We start from the raw sequence: 17,078 nt of genomic DNA, 5'->3' as shown, positions 1-17,078 counted from the left end.
GAAAAGGAGAGGCCTCCGCAAACCCGATTCTCTCCAGGTATTTGTGACGACAACTCCCGTCATCGCTCTGGGCCGCTGGTCATTCTGGCTGAGAGGGATGGGAGTTCGAAACACCTGATGGGCGCCAGGTTGGAGGAAGCTGCTTCAGAGTCTGACCCAAAGCTCTCGCTCCCCACAGGATTCTGTTTGGAAACCTGCCTCTCCACCTGCCCCTCTCTCTTCAAAAGCGGAATAGCTAAAGAGGACATCTGGAATGCCTATGGCTTTGCCTTGCCCGGGGGGACAGGCACACACACCCTCGCACCCCCCTTTCCCCTGCCCCAAAGGCTCCCCGTCTCTCCATTCATTCGCATCGTAACCTCAGTGACTGCTCTTTGCCTCCAGCAGCCCCCAAGAACGGGCACGGGGGGGGGGGGGGTTGGGTGTCTGTGGGGCGCAGCAGAAGCATTGTGAACTCTCCCCCCCCCCGGCACAAGTTCCGCCTGACCTTCTGTTCTCGACAAGGGGCAGGCGTGCTGTTTATGCACCAGTACATCTGCTCTCAAGGCAGCCGCAGAAAAAAGCCTCCTCCCCAAACCTTTCACCCATCCAATTAGAAATGTAAAGCAATTCTGGTTATTCCTGGAAGTGTTATGTGGGGTTTTAATTTTTCTCCCTCTGTAAAGAGGTGGGTGGGTGAGCAGGTCACGCCTGTTGCTGTTCCCTTACTCTCCAGTTTAACACATCAAGGAATTAACATATTTATAGCTTAACTTCTGGGGGATTTCATCTCTCCCCCCCAGCCTGCCCACCAGACTTCTCAGCTGCTTAAATACTGAAGTGTCGGAAGGTGCTTGGCTAGCTGGCAGCACAAATTTAAAACGCTAAAAACAGGACCGGGTTTTTATCAGATGTGCCTTGGGCTGCAAAGAAGATGCCTGAGCAGGGAACGTCTATTGATGCACACAAGGTACGAAATGCTATCATGTCCCAAATTGCACATGGGTCAAACAGCAGCTTTAATGTAAAACCACTGAGAACTAAGAACGGTGGCCCTTTTCCCCATTCTGGTGTTTTTAACCTTTGTTCTGTGCAGCTTTAAGGTCAGGCTGCAACACAGGATACTTCAGACTTCTCCAACGTGGTGCTCTGGAGATGTTGTTGGGACTACAGTTCCCATCATGCCCCAAACACTGACCATGCTAGGTAGGGCTAAGGGGAGTTCAAAGTGCCTGGAGGTCTGCAGATGAAGATGATGGACTATATGGAACTTGCCAAACTGACTGGGAGACTCCGTGACCAGAGAGAAGAGGCGGTGGAAGAAGATTGGAAGAAGTTTAAAGAATATTTGAAAAAAACATGCTAATATTTAAATCTTAGAATAGCTTTGGAAGTGGATATAGGCTGTAGGGTTAGAAGTAGAAGATAGTGTATTTTAAAATGATATTATTTGTAAGGAATAAAATGTGAATATTCTTATGGTAAAAGTAAGTGTGATAAAAAATGGTTAAAATTATGATATATGTAAACTGCTAAAGATGAGGTAAAATGAAAATCAGATGGGAGGGACTTGGGGAAGCTCACCTAACAATGTTTAGAAAAAATAAGGATAAGACAAGAATCTGTTTGTATTGTTTGTTTTTCTGTTTGTGTTGTTTAGTTGTATTATCCAGCGCCGAGGGCCTTCTGGCGGTTCCCTCATTGCGAGAAGTGAGGTTACAGGGAACCAGGCAGAGGGCCTTCTCGGTAGTGGCGCCCGCCCTGTGGAACGCCCTCCCTTCAGATGTGAAGGAAATAAGCAGCTATCCTATCTTTAAAAGACATCTGAAGGCAGCCCTGTTCAGGGAAGTTTTCAATATTTAACGCTGTACTGTTTTTAACACTTGATTGGGAGCCGCCCAGAGTGGCTGGGGAAACTCAGCCAGATGGGCGGAGTATGAATGAATGAATGAATGAATGAATGAATGAATAAATAAATAAATAAATAAATAAATATTATTATTATTAAATGAATAAAAAAAAACTGGGGGAAAGAAACAACAAAGTGCCTGGAGGTCACGAGGCTGAGGAAGGCTGCACTCAATGACACTTCCGCTAGTCATCATCCTCTCCAACTTTCCATCCAGAGAATGCATAAAGCTCTCTTCTACTAGCACTCGGAAAGCTGCCTAGCAGGCCTTAGAAGCCACCAGAGCACCCTGTTTCGCTCTCAAATGCACTCAAATCTGGTCCACACAAATGCCGAGAGCTCATCACTCTGCCGAGAAATAATAATAATAATAAAAAATTTTATTTATATCCCGCCCTCCCCAGCCGAAGCCGGGCTCAGGGCGGCTAACAACAATCAAATAATCAAACAATCAAATAATCCAACATTCTAAAAATATTTCATTATAAAAATTAATTAAAATCAAGTTGATGGCAACCATTAAGCAAAATTCTGTGCAGGTTGCCAGAGGAGGGAGTCAGGCTGCGCCCTGACCAAAGGCCTGGTGGAACAACTCTGTCTTGCAGGCCCTGCGGAAAGATGTCAGGTCCCGCAGGGCCCTAGTCTCTTGTGACAGAGCGTTCCACCAGATTGGAGCCGCAGCCGAGAAGGCCCTGGCTCTAGTTGAGGCCAGCCTAACCTCTCTGAGGCCTGGACCCTCAGGATGTTTTTATTTGCAGACCGTAGGTTTCTTTGTGGGGCATACCAGGAGAGGCGGTCCCGTAGGTACGAGGGTCCTAGGCCGTATAGGGCTTTAAAGGTTAAAACCAGCACCTTAAACCTGATCCTGTACTCCACCGGGAGCCAGTGCAGCTGGTATAGTACCGGAGGAATGTGGTCTCGCAGCGAAGACCCCATAAGGAGTCTCGCCACGGCATTCTGCACCCGCTGGAGTTTCTGGGTCAGTCTCAAGGGCAGCCCCACGTAGAGCGAGTTACAATAATCCAGTCTGGAGGTGACCGTCGCATGGATCACAGTGGCCATGTCAGGGCAAGAGAGATAAGGGGCCAACTGCTTAGCTTGGCGGAGATGAAAAAATGCCGCCTTTGTTATAGCTGTAATCTGCGCCTCCATAGAGAGGGAGGTATCGAAGATTACACCCAAACTCTTAATGGACGGTGCTGGCACTAATTGCACCCCCGCGAGAGATGGGAGTTGCCCCCTCAATCCCATATCGTCCCGTCCCAGCCAGAGGACCTCTGTCTTCGAAGGATTTAACCACAAGGGCTAGTTGTCAGGTAAGCATGAATCTTATGGCTTTTCAGCTGCTCCAGTTCCACGTTTGAACTGATTAGCCATTACAAAAACTTCAGGAGATAATTCAGCTGAAACGTGGAGAACATTCACATGCCTGCCACAAAAACGGCATCTGTACTGCAAGATCTGAGGTGGGAATTGGCATATTTGTAGGGATGAAAGCACGGGATTCTTAAAACATAAAAAGCCCAAGCGCTGACTAAGGTATTCCGAGGAGCAGAGAGGCCCCTAGTACATCTCTTTCTCAAGTCTTCCAGTGCTACCAGCAAGGGTTCTCTTCTGTCTAGCTTGCTGTGACTCCAACATATCAAGGCGACTTTTAAAAAGCAGGAAGGATGGTCTGCCTACTCACCGTTATCAAACTCATCGGGGATCTGCAAAGAGAAAGAGAAGGCAGTATAATTCTTTTGACTCCACAGCATGTTTCAAGCCACAAGGCAAGAGCAGAGGGGAAACAGCCTGTGGGTGCGCCTATTTCGCAGTTCAGTTATTCTGACCAAGCGTAAGTAAGGCTCAGCTACAGTTACTATTTTGCCTTTTATGTCTTAAAACCTCCCCAGCAGCTGTACCCACACCATTTTACAGTTTTCGGGCTTCATCTATTGTTTACTTATTACATTTATATTCTGTTTCCCCCCTGCAAAAGGAGCCCGGGGAGGCAAACACATCAGCCTTAAAACGCAATTAAGAAAACCACAGCAACTTACCTATCCTGAAAGCAAGCAAAGCTGGAGGAAGGATTTTCATGCAAGTGTTTTACTAATTTCAGCTTGTTCAGCCCTAGGAAGCAAGAGCCCTGGCACTCCTATTTTATCAGCAATAAAAGAAAAACGGACAGAGAAGCCCAACCAATTCAAGATTCTGGACCAGGAGGACCCAAATTCCCACCTGGGACCACGCAGCTGCCTTTTACCTTTGATGGGCACCAGAAAACCTTGAAATGGGAAATGCATCTTTACAGGCTTGCTTGGTCTACATTCGTTTTATTCATTTAATTTATATACACCCTTCATCTGAGGATCACAGGATGGTTTACAGTATAAACCTACAAAAATACGTAGCCCAATAACAAACAAAACCGTATCTCGCCCGCCCCCCAGTTTAAAAGGCCATAGATTGTTTAATTAGCCAAAGGCCTAGGAGAAGAGGAACGATTCACCTGGTGCTAAATGTCCGTAATGAAGGCCCACGGCAAGTCTCCCTGGGGAAAGCATTCCACAAATGGGGAGCCACCACAGGAAAGGCCCATTCCATTGTTGCCACCTTCTGGACCCCTCGTGGAGGGGGCACATGAAGAAGGGCCTCAAATGATGATTGCAGGGTCTGGGTAGGTTCGTATGGAGAGAGGTGGCCCTGGAGGTATTGCAGTGTGAAAGGCTTCTATCTCACCACAGATCAATATGTGGGTCAATGAGCCATGAGAGATCAAGATAATCTTCAAGGGTGAAGGCAGCCCAGGCTGGGCATTCAGAAAGGCCACCCTCCTTGATGCCTCCCAACTGCTAGCTTGATCTGGGAAGGCAATTCTTACATGACAGACGCAGGGGTCAGCAAACTTTTCAGCAGGGGGCCAGTCCACTGTCCTTCAGACCTTGTGGGAGGCCGGACTATATTTTTTTGTAGGGGACACGAAAGAACGCTTCCTATGCCCCCCAAATAACCCAGAGATGCATTCTAAATAAAAGGACACATTCTACTCATGTAAAAACACCAGGCAGGCTCCACAAATAACCCAGAGATGCATTTTAAAATAAAAGGGCACCTTTTACTCATGTAAAAACACGCTGATTCCTGGACTGTCCACGGGCCGGATTGAGAAGGCTATTGGGCCGGATACGGCCCCTGGGCCTTAGTTTGCCTACCCATGCGCTAGAGCTCTGTAGCAGAATGGATGCATACATTGCTCAGGTGTCTCCAACAAGCCAGCCAAATCTCACCAGTGAAAATGCTCTTGGAACGAGGCTGCATAGCAGCGGCATGACTTGCTTCCTTCCTTCCTTCAATGTTTACAGAGCAGCAACTACCTCAGGGATGTGGCAGCTGTGGACAGTGGTTTCGTGCTGGCTGTTCCTCCAATGCAGACGGGTCAGTGGAAAACAGGCAGGGTCAAAATGGGCAACAGGAAGGAAGAGTGGCACACACAGAATACATGGGTTATTGTTGGTTTGTGTGTGTGTGGCGGGGGTGTATTTATTTCCCATAACCCACAGCACCCTTCCAGGAGCAGGGACCTATTTTTAAAAAAGGACAGGCAGGATACAGTAGAGACCCAGACATGGAGGAAGCTTAGCAAGACAACGCTTGGGTACAGCAAGAGGAATTGACATGGCTTGGGGCTGTGTTTGCTCTGCAGAGCTGGTGGAAGCCACAACGTGGGTTCAGGAGTTGTCATTGCTGCACCTACGCAAAGATGCCCTAGGGCAGCCTTCGACGTCTGCCAGCTGTCTGGACTTGCATCCTGGTGCTGATGCAAGTTGTAATCCAAAGGGCACCAGAGTTGGCAAAGGCTGCCCTAGGAAGACCAGAAACAGGATTTTGATGCAATGGAGGTTTCGTCACGGATTCCGGAGGTGGCATTGAGCAAGCGGCTCTGGAAGTCAGCTATCCATCCAACAGGACTATGTCCTTCTTCTACTGTATAAAGCTCTTACAAATTGTTTTGATCAATGGTGTGAGCTTCCCTGAGCTATTGTGTAAAGGCAGGGTGTTAAAAGCCTCTCAATTTATATGCCTCTTCCCAATGGAATCTCAATGGGGCCAATGGCATCAAATGAAATTAGTGTGAAAGGTACAGAAACAAATCAGACACTCAATCTCTTTCCTCTTCGTACTTGCTATCACCATTAGAAATATCCCTTAACTCTTTTCAGGCAGGAATTGGTGAGTATTTGGTGATCTCAAGTAACAGGATAGTTGCCACACTGCAGATTTAAGGCCACGTGCAGTGGTTAGAAGGTTGGGCCAGGACCTGGGAGACCAGGGTTCAAATCCCCCCACTCAGCCATGAAGTTCACAGGGTGGCCTTGGGCCAGTCACTCCCTCTCAACCTAACCTACCTCACAGGGTTGATGTGGGGATTAACTGAGGAGGGGGAGAGCCATGCACGCCACCTTAAGCTCTTTGGAGGTAGGAGATAAATGCAAGAAATAAAAAAATGGCAATTTTGCCCAGCTGTGATGCAAAATGATGCGCTAAATGCCGTAGGGGAAAGGAAACTGCTCTGACCCATTTTTCTAACTCCAGGTTACCACAAATCGTCCCTTGTCCAGGTTTGGCACATCCTGACGGACCCCACCAATGACAGACACCGAGCAAAACAAAGGCATCTACAGTACAGCTATTAGTGAGAGTTCAGCCCACTGCCAAGAGACTACACTTACCATGTCGAAAGCAACAATGAGCATGTCCAGAGTGCTTCTTTGCATTAACCACAACCAGCCATGACTGGGGGACGTATTCCCAACACCTGACACCTCTGCTTTTAGGAGTCAGCTACCACTTTTGAGCTGGGGGTTATTCCATTTTGTGCTTGACAAAGTAACAAGCTTTGGGGCTGCAGCCAAATGGCTCTCACACCTTTAAGCTGCGGGGCTGCATCAAGGGACAGAGCTGCGCTGCGCAATCAATGAAGAGGCTTCAGCTTCAGCAATCTCCACACAGCGTGTTTCTATAAACACTGCCCTAATCGCCCTGACCCTCATGTGCCCCATGTTTAGATACCATAGAGCCCCCGAGCCCCCATTTCAATCACAGTTCTCAAGCTCACAGTGCCAACAGATTTTTCAAAGGGTAAGTATAGCAGGGAGTTGTTTTAGTAATCCTGATTCAACACGAGTCTCGAAAACTGCTTTTGCATTGCCCAGCTCCCTTCCAGGTGTCTGATGGACAATGGGGAGGCACCCACAACTGAGAAAGCCCGAGAAGTTTTATGGGCTGACTTACTCCTTCATGCCCTCTTGCTGCAAGAATAAGGAAGCAGGGAGTGGGTATGTCTTCAAGCAACACATATCCACACGTTGAACCTTTGTTACTGTTGAAGGCATTAATAGGATACGATTCTCTCCATCTCTTCTTTCCCAGAGTGCCTTCTCCGTAAAAAACGAGACCACTTCCTTTTTGGAAAGGAGCCATTCAGACTTGCAAACATCAGATTAAGATCCAAAGAAATGCAACCAGTTCTACATGCCTACGGATATTTTTAGCAGCCCCATGATCATCACACGGGCACAGCCTGTGAAACAGTTTGTGGTACCCCTGGGGGACGTGTGTGTGTGTCTGCTGTTATACATATTATATTTATCTCCTATCACGTCTGCCCAAACTCCTGTTTGCCTCTGAAGTAGCTCTCTAGTTCTGGGCCTTGGATATTACTACAATATTCGTTTCTACTGTTTCTTAAAAATTCCAGGGATTTCCCCTCTGCATTTATGCCAAAACGACAGTACATCATTGCTTTATTTTCTCTATTAATCCAAACTTAGGAAGAAGTACTCTGTACTTCTGTACTCTAGCATGATGAGCACAGCTTCAAAGTTATCTGCAAACATCCAAATTCTGAACAGGATGTAAGTCTTCAGAGCGGTGGGGGAAGGGGGGGGGGAATCAAGTGAGACTGTCTTCTTAAATGGGTCAAAGCTTTGCATGCATGGATTTGTCTGCCTGAAGGACTTTGCTTTCCAGGTTGCCAAAGTTCTGGGCTGGTTGAAATTCAGGCCCTGCAAATTTTGAATCTTTTTTACTGTACACTTGTAACAGATATTTTCATTGATGCACAGGGCAAAGACGACTCACTGGAAAAAGCCCAGCCCAGTTTGAAAGGCTCTATAGCGATGCACCAGCTGTTTTGAGTGCTGCAGAGTCCTTGAAAGCCACGACAGAATGGCTGCAAGCAAGATTTCATTGTTCGAAGACACAGGCGCAGGAGCCCAGCAGCTGCTGACCTGAAATGGGCAAGACTCCGCTACGAAAACAATGATCCATTCCTCTAGTCAAACAAGCTGCAGGGACTTCAAACAACCCCACAAAGTCTTCGGCACTGACCTGCTCTGGACAACGTTACGGCGGTTCTTGGCCTTGTGGATACGTTGCAAAGGAACTATACCGGGACTGTCCTTGTCAGAGCAGAGGCAGAATCAGGTCCAGAGAAAGGTATCAGTAAGCGCTCTTGGGTGAAACCAATTCTGTCAGTCACTGAACACACGCAGTTTATGAATCACTTTGTTTTGCCTTTCCTCCGGTGTTTGGGATTATGTAAAATAACTGGGAAATGGCAAGGCGAAGGACTTTAAGGCACAGCAAGACTAATCCAGTGTCTAATCTCCCAACTCCCTTTTGTACAGGGCAGTGGAACATTGGCTTGGCAGGGCAGGAAACTGGAGCTGACAAGTGGGCGCAAGCAGAGAACTGGCAGCTGTCAGAGGCCCTCCAAGCCCATCTTTCTTGTACTTAACCAAATGCCACCATTGCTACCAAGTCAGCCCAACTGGGCATGTAAATACTGAAGAGCATCCTGGCACTTGCTGGCCCAAGTCTAGCAGCTCCCCAATTCAGATGGCATCCCCAGGGGCACCATTGTCTGGCTGGGTTTTAGAAGACAGATCTCTATACTGGTTTCAATCCAAGAAGACTTGAGGGATCATAAAGGCTGAGGGATTCACCGAAGTCTGTCGAGGTCAATGCACTTCAAACCCCGGCACTTCCAGGGAGCACATGCACCCTGACACGCCTGCTGTGGAACACCTGTGCTACGCAGAATATTCTGGGAAATGTTCCAGGGTGCAAAAACAGAGGACTGGCCAGGGCTTTTGGCTGCAATGTTTTCCTGCATTGCAAGGAAACCATCTAGAATGTCTTTCCCCAACCCAGTGCCCCTCTGATGTTTTGGACTACAACTCCCAGTGCTCTCTGGGGCTGACGGGAGTTGTCATCAAAAGCATCTGGAGGGCACCAAGTTGTGGGAAGGCTGTTTTTCTATAATATCTCTCCCCGAGCGCCTGCTCACTGCAAGAGATAATGTGCAGGGGGCAGACAAGCTGCCTTGAAAATAAGCTCACACACTGAACTACATTGAGGATCTCCATTTGCTTCTGAGAAACCTGCAGAGTGTTGGAGGAGAAGAAAAGAAGAAGAAGAAGAGGAGGAGGAGTTTGGATTTGATATCCCGCTTTATCCCTACCCTAAGGAGTCTCAAAGCGGCTCACATTCTCCTTTCCCTTCCTCCCCCACAACAAACACTCTGTGAGGTGAGTGGGGCTGAGAGACTTCAGAGAAGTGTGACTAGCCCAAGGTCACCCAGCAGCTGCACGTGGAGGAGTGAGGAAGCGAACCCGGTTCACCAGATTACGAGTCCACCACTCTTAACCACTACACCACACTGGCTCTCAGTGGAGAACGCAGTTTGAAAAGCACTGACCTAACAGATTATATGTTAAAGAGTGACGCTCAAGTTGTTTAGTGCTAGTCATTTAGACTGATGTTCCCCTAGTCTTCTGAATCCACTTCGCGGGACAGGGGTTCCAGGTTCCTTCAAAAGAAAACTAAGACAGAATGTAAAAAGTGCCTCTGTGAGGATACAGGAGGCCAGATAAGCAAAGAAGATCAAGAGTGCAGGATGCTATCCCATTGTTGCCATCCAAATTGACCCAGAGAAGCAGCAGATGGGATACCTGCATTACACAGACTGGGGTGCATCAGCCAGCAAAAAGCGTTCAGATCGGTATTTTGTTCCCTGGGTTAACCAGTGTCAGCAATTAAGTGAATCAGAATCTCAGCTCTCTGTGGCTGTTTCTACAACCAAACACTTTCCACAGGAATCTCAAAACCAGTTCAGTTTGAAAGTTCAACAGTGCCACCTTGAGGGTTAGATCTGGAAAAGCACACACCACAGACACCAGGGTCAAATACACACCAGGACACCTACACGTGTGGTTAACAAAAAGGGCCTCTTTTCTACCTGATGTTCATAAGACATCCTTGGAGAAGATGTTAATTTCTTAAACATCAGCTCCAAAATGTTTAGAAGCTGTTAGGACCAAGTAGCTCAAAACACTGTGAACAAACTAATCCAAGCCCCTCGGTGCAAGTCTCCAACTTTTAAGCTGCCGAGAGCTAAGAAGTTCTTCTAGCCCTAAGAGATGTGCAAAAATTAAAACAAACAAACAAACAAGCAAACTGTCAGATGTGCAATTCCAGTATGCACAAATATATGGGTTGAAGCTGCTTTCAATTTCTCTCCATCTTCTTCCTTGCTGTGCCTAAAATGTGCTATCTTCTAGCTCCCTCTTTTCTCTCTTTTTTTAAAAAAAATAATATTTATTGATGTTTCAAATAATTACAGAAATAAGAAAAAAAAACAAAACAAAAAATACAAAATACTGAAAAATAAAAACAATTAAAAACAAATCAATCCTCCCATTGCTTATCTTTCATTGGCTTATTTCCCTGACCTCCTCACACCTCCCTTTTTTGTATTCTAGGTCAATTATCCATTTCAGCAAATCCTTTCCCTCTTTTCAAATTATTGTCCTGTAAATTTATCTTGAAACTAATATAATTTTACTTTCCCTCCTTTCACGAATTAACAGTCTATTTTTCCTAAGTCTTTATAGCATATCTGCTAAAGTCACATAGATTCATTTCAACATCCTTCTAACATTCATTAATTTTACAATGTTTCTGTAAATGGTCTTTAAATTTCTTCCAATCTTCCTCCACCGACTCTTCTCCCTGGTCTCGGATTCTGCCAGTCATTTCCGCTAGCTCCCTCTTTTCTCTACTGTCACAAACCTTCCCACCTTCAAAGGTTCATCTGGATGCCTAAGCCTTTTTTTCAAGATATCCGTGCTGAAATATTTCTGGAGCTCACCAGAATGAACCTAGTTTTACATTATGTTTAAAACCAGAAGCTGGGAGATCAATGCTGCGCACATGAAGGCTTGAAGAGTGACAAAGGAAATTTGTAATTAAAAAAAAAAAAAAAAAGATCAAGAAACTGCCTTCTGCAAATCCACACTTCCCAGAGAAGGAGGAAAAGGAAGAGTGTGGGAAAGAGAGGCAGATCAAAGGCCAGCCCCATTTTACAGCCACTTAGGCAAAGATGTCCAGACAAATCAGGTCCGCCTGAAGACCCTCTTGCACCCAGGTGATGCCATGCGACTTGCAGGAAGCTGTGAAGTGTGCCAAGTCCTTTGGAGAAGACACATTTGCTCCAGCACAGGCGGCCTCATTGCGGCCGTTCACATGAATGCGCCAGGCAGTCTAAAAAGGGCTATTAACAAAACCAAAGGGGTTTTATTATGGCTCAGGAACAGCAGGTAAGGGGAAAGACACAAATACCTTTGAGAAAGGCAGGCACACAACCACTTCAAAGCATGGCAATCCCCCAATATCTCCACCCTCAGCTCTGCACCCCCTGTATCAGCTTGACAGATGCCACACTCCCCGCGGACATTCCTATACAGGGGATATATTTTGCTATAAACTTACAGCTGTGCACATTTCCAGCTTATTCTACTCCAGCAGCCATCGCCCACATTTTGCAGGAAGCCTGGGTGTAAAGCGTGAGTTCAAGGAGAATGGAGCTGCCCTCTGGGGACTCTGGTGCTCAGAGGCACATTTCACTGAACATGGAAGGTAAATTTAGGTATCATGGCTAAGAGCCGCAATCTAACCCGCATGAAACGGCTTTCCCTTTTGAAAGCAATGATCAAGTCCTCTGACAACATCAAGCATCAACATCAAGAAATAACAATGCTGTCCAGGGTTGTCAAGACTGCGGAGAGAATAACTGGGTGCACTCTTCCCACCTTGGATCAAATCTACGCTTCCAGGTGCCATAAGAAACCTGCAGAGAATAGCGCAGGATAGTGCGCACCCCGGAAATGATCTCTTTCAGCTTCTGCCTTCTGGAAGAAGTTCCAGGGTTATAAAGACTAGGACTAGCCGCCTGAGAAACAGTTTCTACCCAAATGTGATTTTGGTTTTAAACGCATTGTAAAGAGTCTGTATGGGAGTATATTGTATTTAAAAATGGGGTATCAGAGTTTTTAGGGGGCTAACCCGGTTGGGATAGCTGAGATAGCAGGCTTGTTGGGTTCTGAATGTTTTATGTAGATTTTTCAATTTCGTTGTTCTGTATGGGACAATGACAATAAAGATTATCGTATCGTAGAGGCAAATGCAGCAACTCCTTTCCTTCGCTTAGAAAGGGAAGAGACAAGGCATAGGCAAAAGAGCCTTGCATTCTGAGACTCCCCCACCCCAGCGCACACACTTATGACACGCACCTCTGCAAAAGAGGGCAATTGTGCCCGGAAGGCCCTCGTTAGCACAAATGATCAAAAGCAGTAAGCTGGCATGCGCCAGCAATAAGCCGACCTGCTGCCTGCAAAGGTGAGAAGGAATTTGTGGAAGCATGAAAGGAGCGTGTTAGCACCAACTGAAGGAGGTAGGTGGAGGGAAGGGAAGAAAGAAGGGCCATTCACCTGGGACTGCTCTTTGCAAAGGAATATTGCCGGCAACTTCCCCAAGACAATTTAGCTGCTGTTTACAGCACAGTGAGAAGTGACAGCTTTGTCTTGAACATCAAAAGCTGCCCAGTTATAGAAAGGCAATAAGGAAGTCTTACCCACAGTTCAAAACAGTTAATTTGGGTATGTGACATGCAAGGCCACTAGCACTTCACACCTCCTTCCCTCAAGAGCACTCAAGGCTTGTGCTGCATATCAAAAGAGAGTAGACAGCCCTAATCAGCCTCCTTTAAATGGTTACAGAAGGGTACTAGTGTAGAAAGCAGAGATATTCCCCCCTCCGCCCCACATGAAAAGCTATGGAGGGTGAATCACAATTTTTACAAAGCACCAAAAATTAAGAAGTTTTGATAAAAAAACAACACAAATTCTAATCTAACTTCCAAGCTTTGCAATACAATGTTAATTCAAAAAGCCCTACCCACCTACATAGGAGTAAGCTCCATTATGAGCAAACTTATGTCAGAATGAACAGTTAAAAAGCTGTAACCTCCACAAACACATTTGAACTCAAGGTACCCAAATTAATTGCACTTGCCAAAAGAATCCACTTATTGGCCGGTCATGTTAAAGGGGTGGGGGCTACAAAAAAAGAGGCCCATGGAACGGGGTCCTTCAGACAGATATGCTGTAACCCTTAACCACCATCTAAAGCAGGTATAGCTGCTGTGCAATAACCTTGCTTTGCTCCAGGTGTACACCAATACTGTATTATTTCAATAACAAGCAATTAAACCCAGTAGTATACAGAAGATTGCAGTGAACTTTATACACTAAGATTTTCCCACCCAGACTACTACAAGAGATGATGGAAGCAGACCAGCAAAGAAGCGTTTTGCCTACGTTCCCGCTCCTCTCACCAGCAGCGAAATCTCAGAGGAGACCTGTAATAAACCCACAAATGGGCTGTAGCAGGAGGTTTTTCATCAATTAGCCCAATTAAGGCAATTGTTTCCAAAGGGATGAGTTAGGGAGCAAAGGGAGCCAGTAAAAGCCACAGTTGAATATGCAGAGCTACCCAGTTCAAGCTCCCAGGACAACAGGTAGCACAAACTCCCACCAGCAAGGCCCATTCACACATCCATTGCAACATGTGCCTGCTACAATAAGGACCACAAAACATTTATGGGAACCTGGCTTCAGACTTCTCCCCACAGCCTCTTGCTGGTCTCAGGGCTGAGTCATAGTGGAACAGGAAACAACCACCCACATCTTTTTTTGGTGGCATAAAAGGGACTTGGGAAAGGTGGGGACTTGGCTCAGGCTAGCTTATATCCTGTGCTTAATGAAGAAACATATGTTCGCTTTGCTCAAAGTTAGGCTTGCCTGGTTTGCTCATATAGTTTGTTCAGGATCAGAGCCGGCGCAAGTGAGAGAGCCTGGAGTGGCAAGAGACATTTCAGAACGGGTGGCGGGAAAGGTATGCTGCATGCAGGGGGCAGATGACAATACCAGGAAGGAGAGAGAAGTAACTGGGAGTGCAGAAGCACTGGTGCCAAAAACTGAAGTGGTCTTGGAGGCTTGGGAAAGTCTTTTATCAACCCGCTGCAACCCTTTGGATTAATGAAATGCATTATATGAAAGCAGTCTAGAAACCTCAGCTGGTCAAGAGTAGAGAAACAAGATTGTTAAGTGGAGCTGGTTGATATGATATGATCAAATCACATCCAGTCCAGTTCTTTACCATCTACTTTGGCTTCCAATCCATTTCCAGGCCCAGTTCAACACAGGAAGTTACCCAACACTGAGGCAGATCAGCAGTGCGGTATTATCTACACAGACTGGGAGCAGGTGGGGGGATCTTTCCCAGCCCTACCTGGTGATTGAACCTGGAATCGTCTGCATTCAAGGAATGTGTTCTAACTTTAAGAAATAATAATAATAATAATAATAATAATAATAATAATAATAATAATACATTTTATTTATACCCCACCCATCTGGCTGAGTTTCCCCAGCTACTCTGGGCGGCTTCCAATCAAGTGTTAAAAACAATACAGCATTAAATATTAAAACCTTCCCTAAACAGGGCTATGATCCTTTTCATTATGCTAGCGGTAAAAAGTAAAGGTAAAGGGACCCCTGACCATCAGGTCCAGTCGTGGCCGACTCTGGGGTTGCGGCGCTCATCTCGCTTCATTGGCCGAGGGAGCCGGCGTACAGCTTCCGGGTCATGTGGCCAGCATGACTAAGCCGCTTCTGGCGAACCAGAGCAGCGCACGGAAACGCCGTTTACCTTCCCGCCAGAGCGGTACCTATTTATCTACTTGCACTTTGACGTGCTTTTGAACTGCGAGGTTGGCAGGAGCAGGGACCGAGCAACGGGAGCTCACCCCGTCGCGGGGATTCGAACCGCCGACCTTCTGATCGGCAAGTCCTAGGCTCTGTGGTTTAACCCACAGTGCCACCCGTTTCCCTCATGCTAGTGGTATTAGCCTTTAAAACTCTAATCATCTTGGGGCTGGGTTACTTCCTGGATTGCCTCCTTCCATATATATATATATATATATATATATATATATATATATATATATATATATATATCTACCTTAACATCTTCTGAGGGCTTTGTTTGGGTGCCTTCATTAAATGAGGTTTAGTGGGTGACTACTAGAGATCTGGCTATTTCAGCAAACGCCACAGCAGCGATGGAATGCCCTCTCCATCTAGGTTGCGGCCTCATTTTCCCAGGCTTTTCAAGCTTGAGTTCGTGTGTGTGTGTGTGTGCTTTTAAGGTATTTTATACGGTTGCTATTCCACTGCAAGTTTTGAACCTTGATTTACTCTGCTTCTGGTTTTACTCTGTTTTAGAATGATGCTTGTTGTAGTTTGTATAGTAAACCATCCTGGGAACTGGGCAGTATATAAATGCTGTAAATATTTAAAATGTAATACATCACTTCCTGGCAGACCTGCCCCCCAAGCAGCGTAATGAATTCTGAAGAGTTACGTGTTCAAGGCTGAGCCCTTCTTGTCAGCAGTGAGTTTACTGGAGAGCCATAAGGAGCTGGGGAGAACGAGGTGGAAGGCCTTCCAGGATGCCCTTAAGGGCTGCCAGTCCATGTCTTGCTCTAGACCTCTCACTTGATTTCTGAGCTGAAAACTATGAGGGCTACCTGCCCCACCTGAGGGGTCCAGATTTGACCCTGGCGCCTCCAGTTGTTGATTTGTAGCCTGGAGGGTTTTTGCCATTTCACAGCATGCTACAATGGTTAAAACGCTTCCGGAAACAAAGAAAGACGTGTATATTTTGGCAGGCTTTGCTGGATGGATTAAAAGGTTTCTGCCTTGGACGCTCATTCTGTATTGCTTTTAAAACTTGTACTTAGTTGTTATAAAACTATCTTTAGCTGTTTCTTTTGACAACGTGGTCCCTTCCAACTCTACAATTCTTTTGATTCTCTTTTTGTAAATTGCCTTAAACTCATAAAAAGGGTGAGCCATAAACTTAAATAAATAAAGCTGGATATAGGCACGAAAGACCTGAGCCCATTGCATGGCATTGGAAAAGCAACTCTCAGCCTAATCTTCTATTATTATTATTATTATTATTATTATTATTAACCACCCTTGATCCACAGATCTCAAAAACGTGACAACCATTAAATCCTTTGCATGCTGAGAAATGCTGTAGAAATGGCAGTGCACTTTACTGCCACCACTCATGAAAACTGCACACAAACTACTCCCATCTTCTACACGAGGGGCAACCAGAATCATGCTGCTGGCCTCCAATATTCTATAGCTTGCTTATTTACTCAGTTCTTAGCAGGTAATAAGTTTTAACGGTTGCCAAGTTTAACCTTCACTCTGTTGCAAGACTGATACAGTGGAACCTTGGGTTGCGGACGTAATCCGTGACGGAGGCACGTCCGCAACCCGCAGCGTTCGCATCCCGAAGTGCCGCGTCTGTGCAGGTAACCTGTTCCGGTACTTCCGGGTTTCCCAGTCAGCAACCCGAAAACACGTAACCTGAAGCATCCGTAACATGAGGTATGACTGTATAGCATTCAGCAGTCAACTTCACAGCAAATTTCAAGCACACAGTGACCCCTAGCGGCAGACACCTAACAAGTCAAAGACTCAGGAAAGAAACAGCTTACCTTGACACCATGCTCATCCACCGAACTGCTACCTGCCACCAAAAACAAAAAACAAAAACAGGTCACTTTGCATCATTTCACAGAATGGTGTGTTACAATGTCCAAGAAGTATATATAATACCAACTCAGTAAGAATAAGAGGGTGTTTGATATTTCATTCTCAAAAGAACAGGTGATTTTACTTTTTAAAAATATTGTAACTTCACTGGCAAGCAAAAGAAGAGA

The 17,078-nt window shown here is 46.0% G+C and overlaps 1 protein-coding gene across 1 annotated transcript in view; it reads right to left on the bottom strand.

Moving 5' to 3' along the window:
- The window catches only part of TIMM50 (translocase of inner mitochondrial membrane 50), a 48,215-nt gene that overhangs the window by 25,965 nt on the left and 5,172 nt on the right, over window positions 1–17,078 (bottom strand). The window contains exons 3-4 of the mRNA XM_083627644.1: window positions 16,854–16,885; window positions 3,576–3,597 (exon numbers count right to left, since the gene is read on the bottom strand). Coding sequence (XP_083483770.1) covers window positions 3,576–3,597; window positions 16,854–16,885 — 54 coding nt within the window. The remainder of the gene's footprint in view (window positions 1–3,575; window positions 3,598–16,853; window positions 16,886–17,078) is intronic.

Source organism: Podarcis filfolensis (assembly GCF_964270895.1).
Source record: "Podarcis filfolensis genome assembly, chromosome: 8".
Classification (NCBI taxonomy): Eukaryota; Metazoa; Chordata; class Lepidosauria; order Squamata; family Lacertidae; genus Podarcis; species Podarcis filfolensis.
The sequence above is the reverse complement of the archived record's forward strand: the minus strand, read 5'-3'. Positions and strand labels throughout refer to the sequence as shown.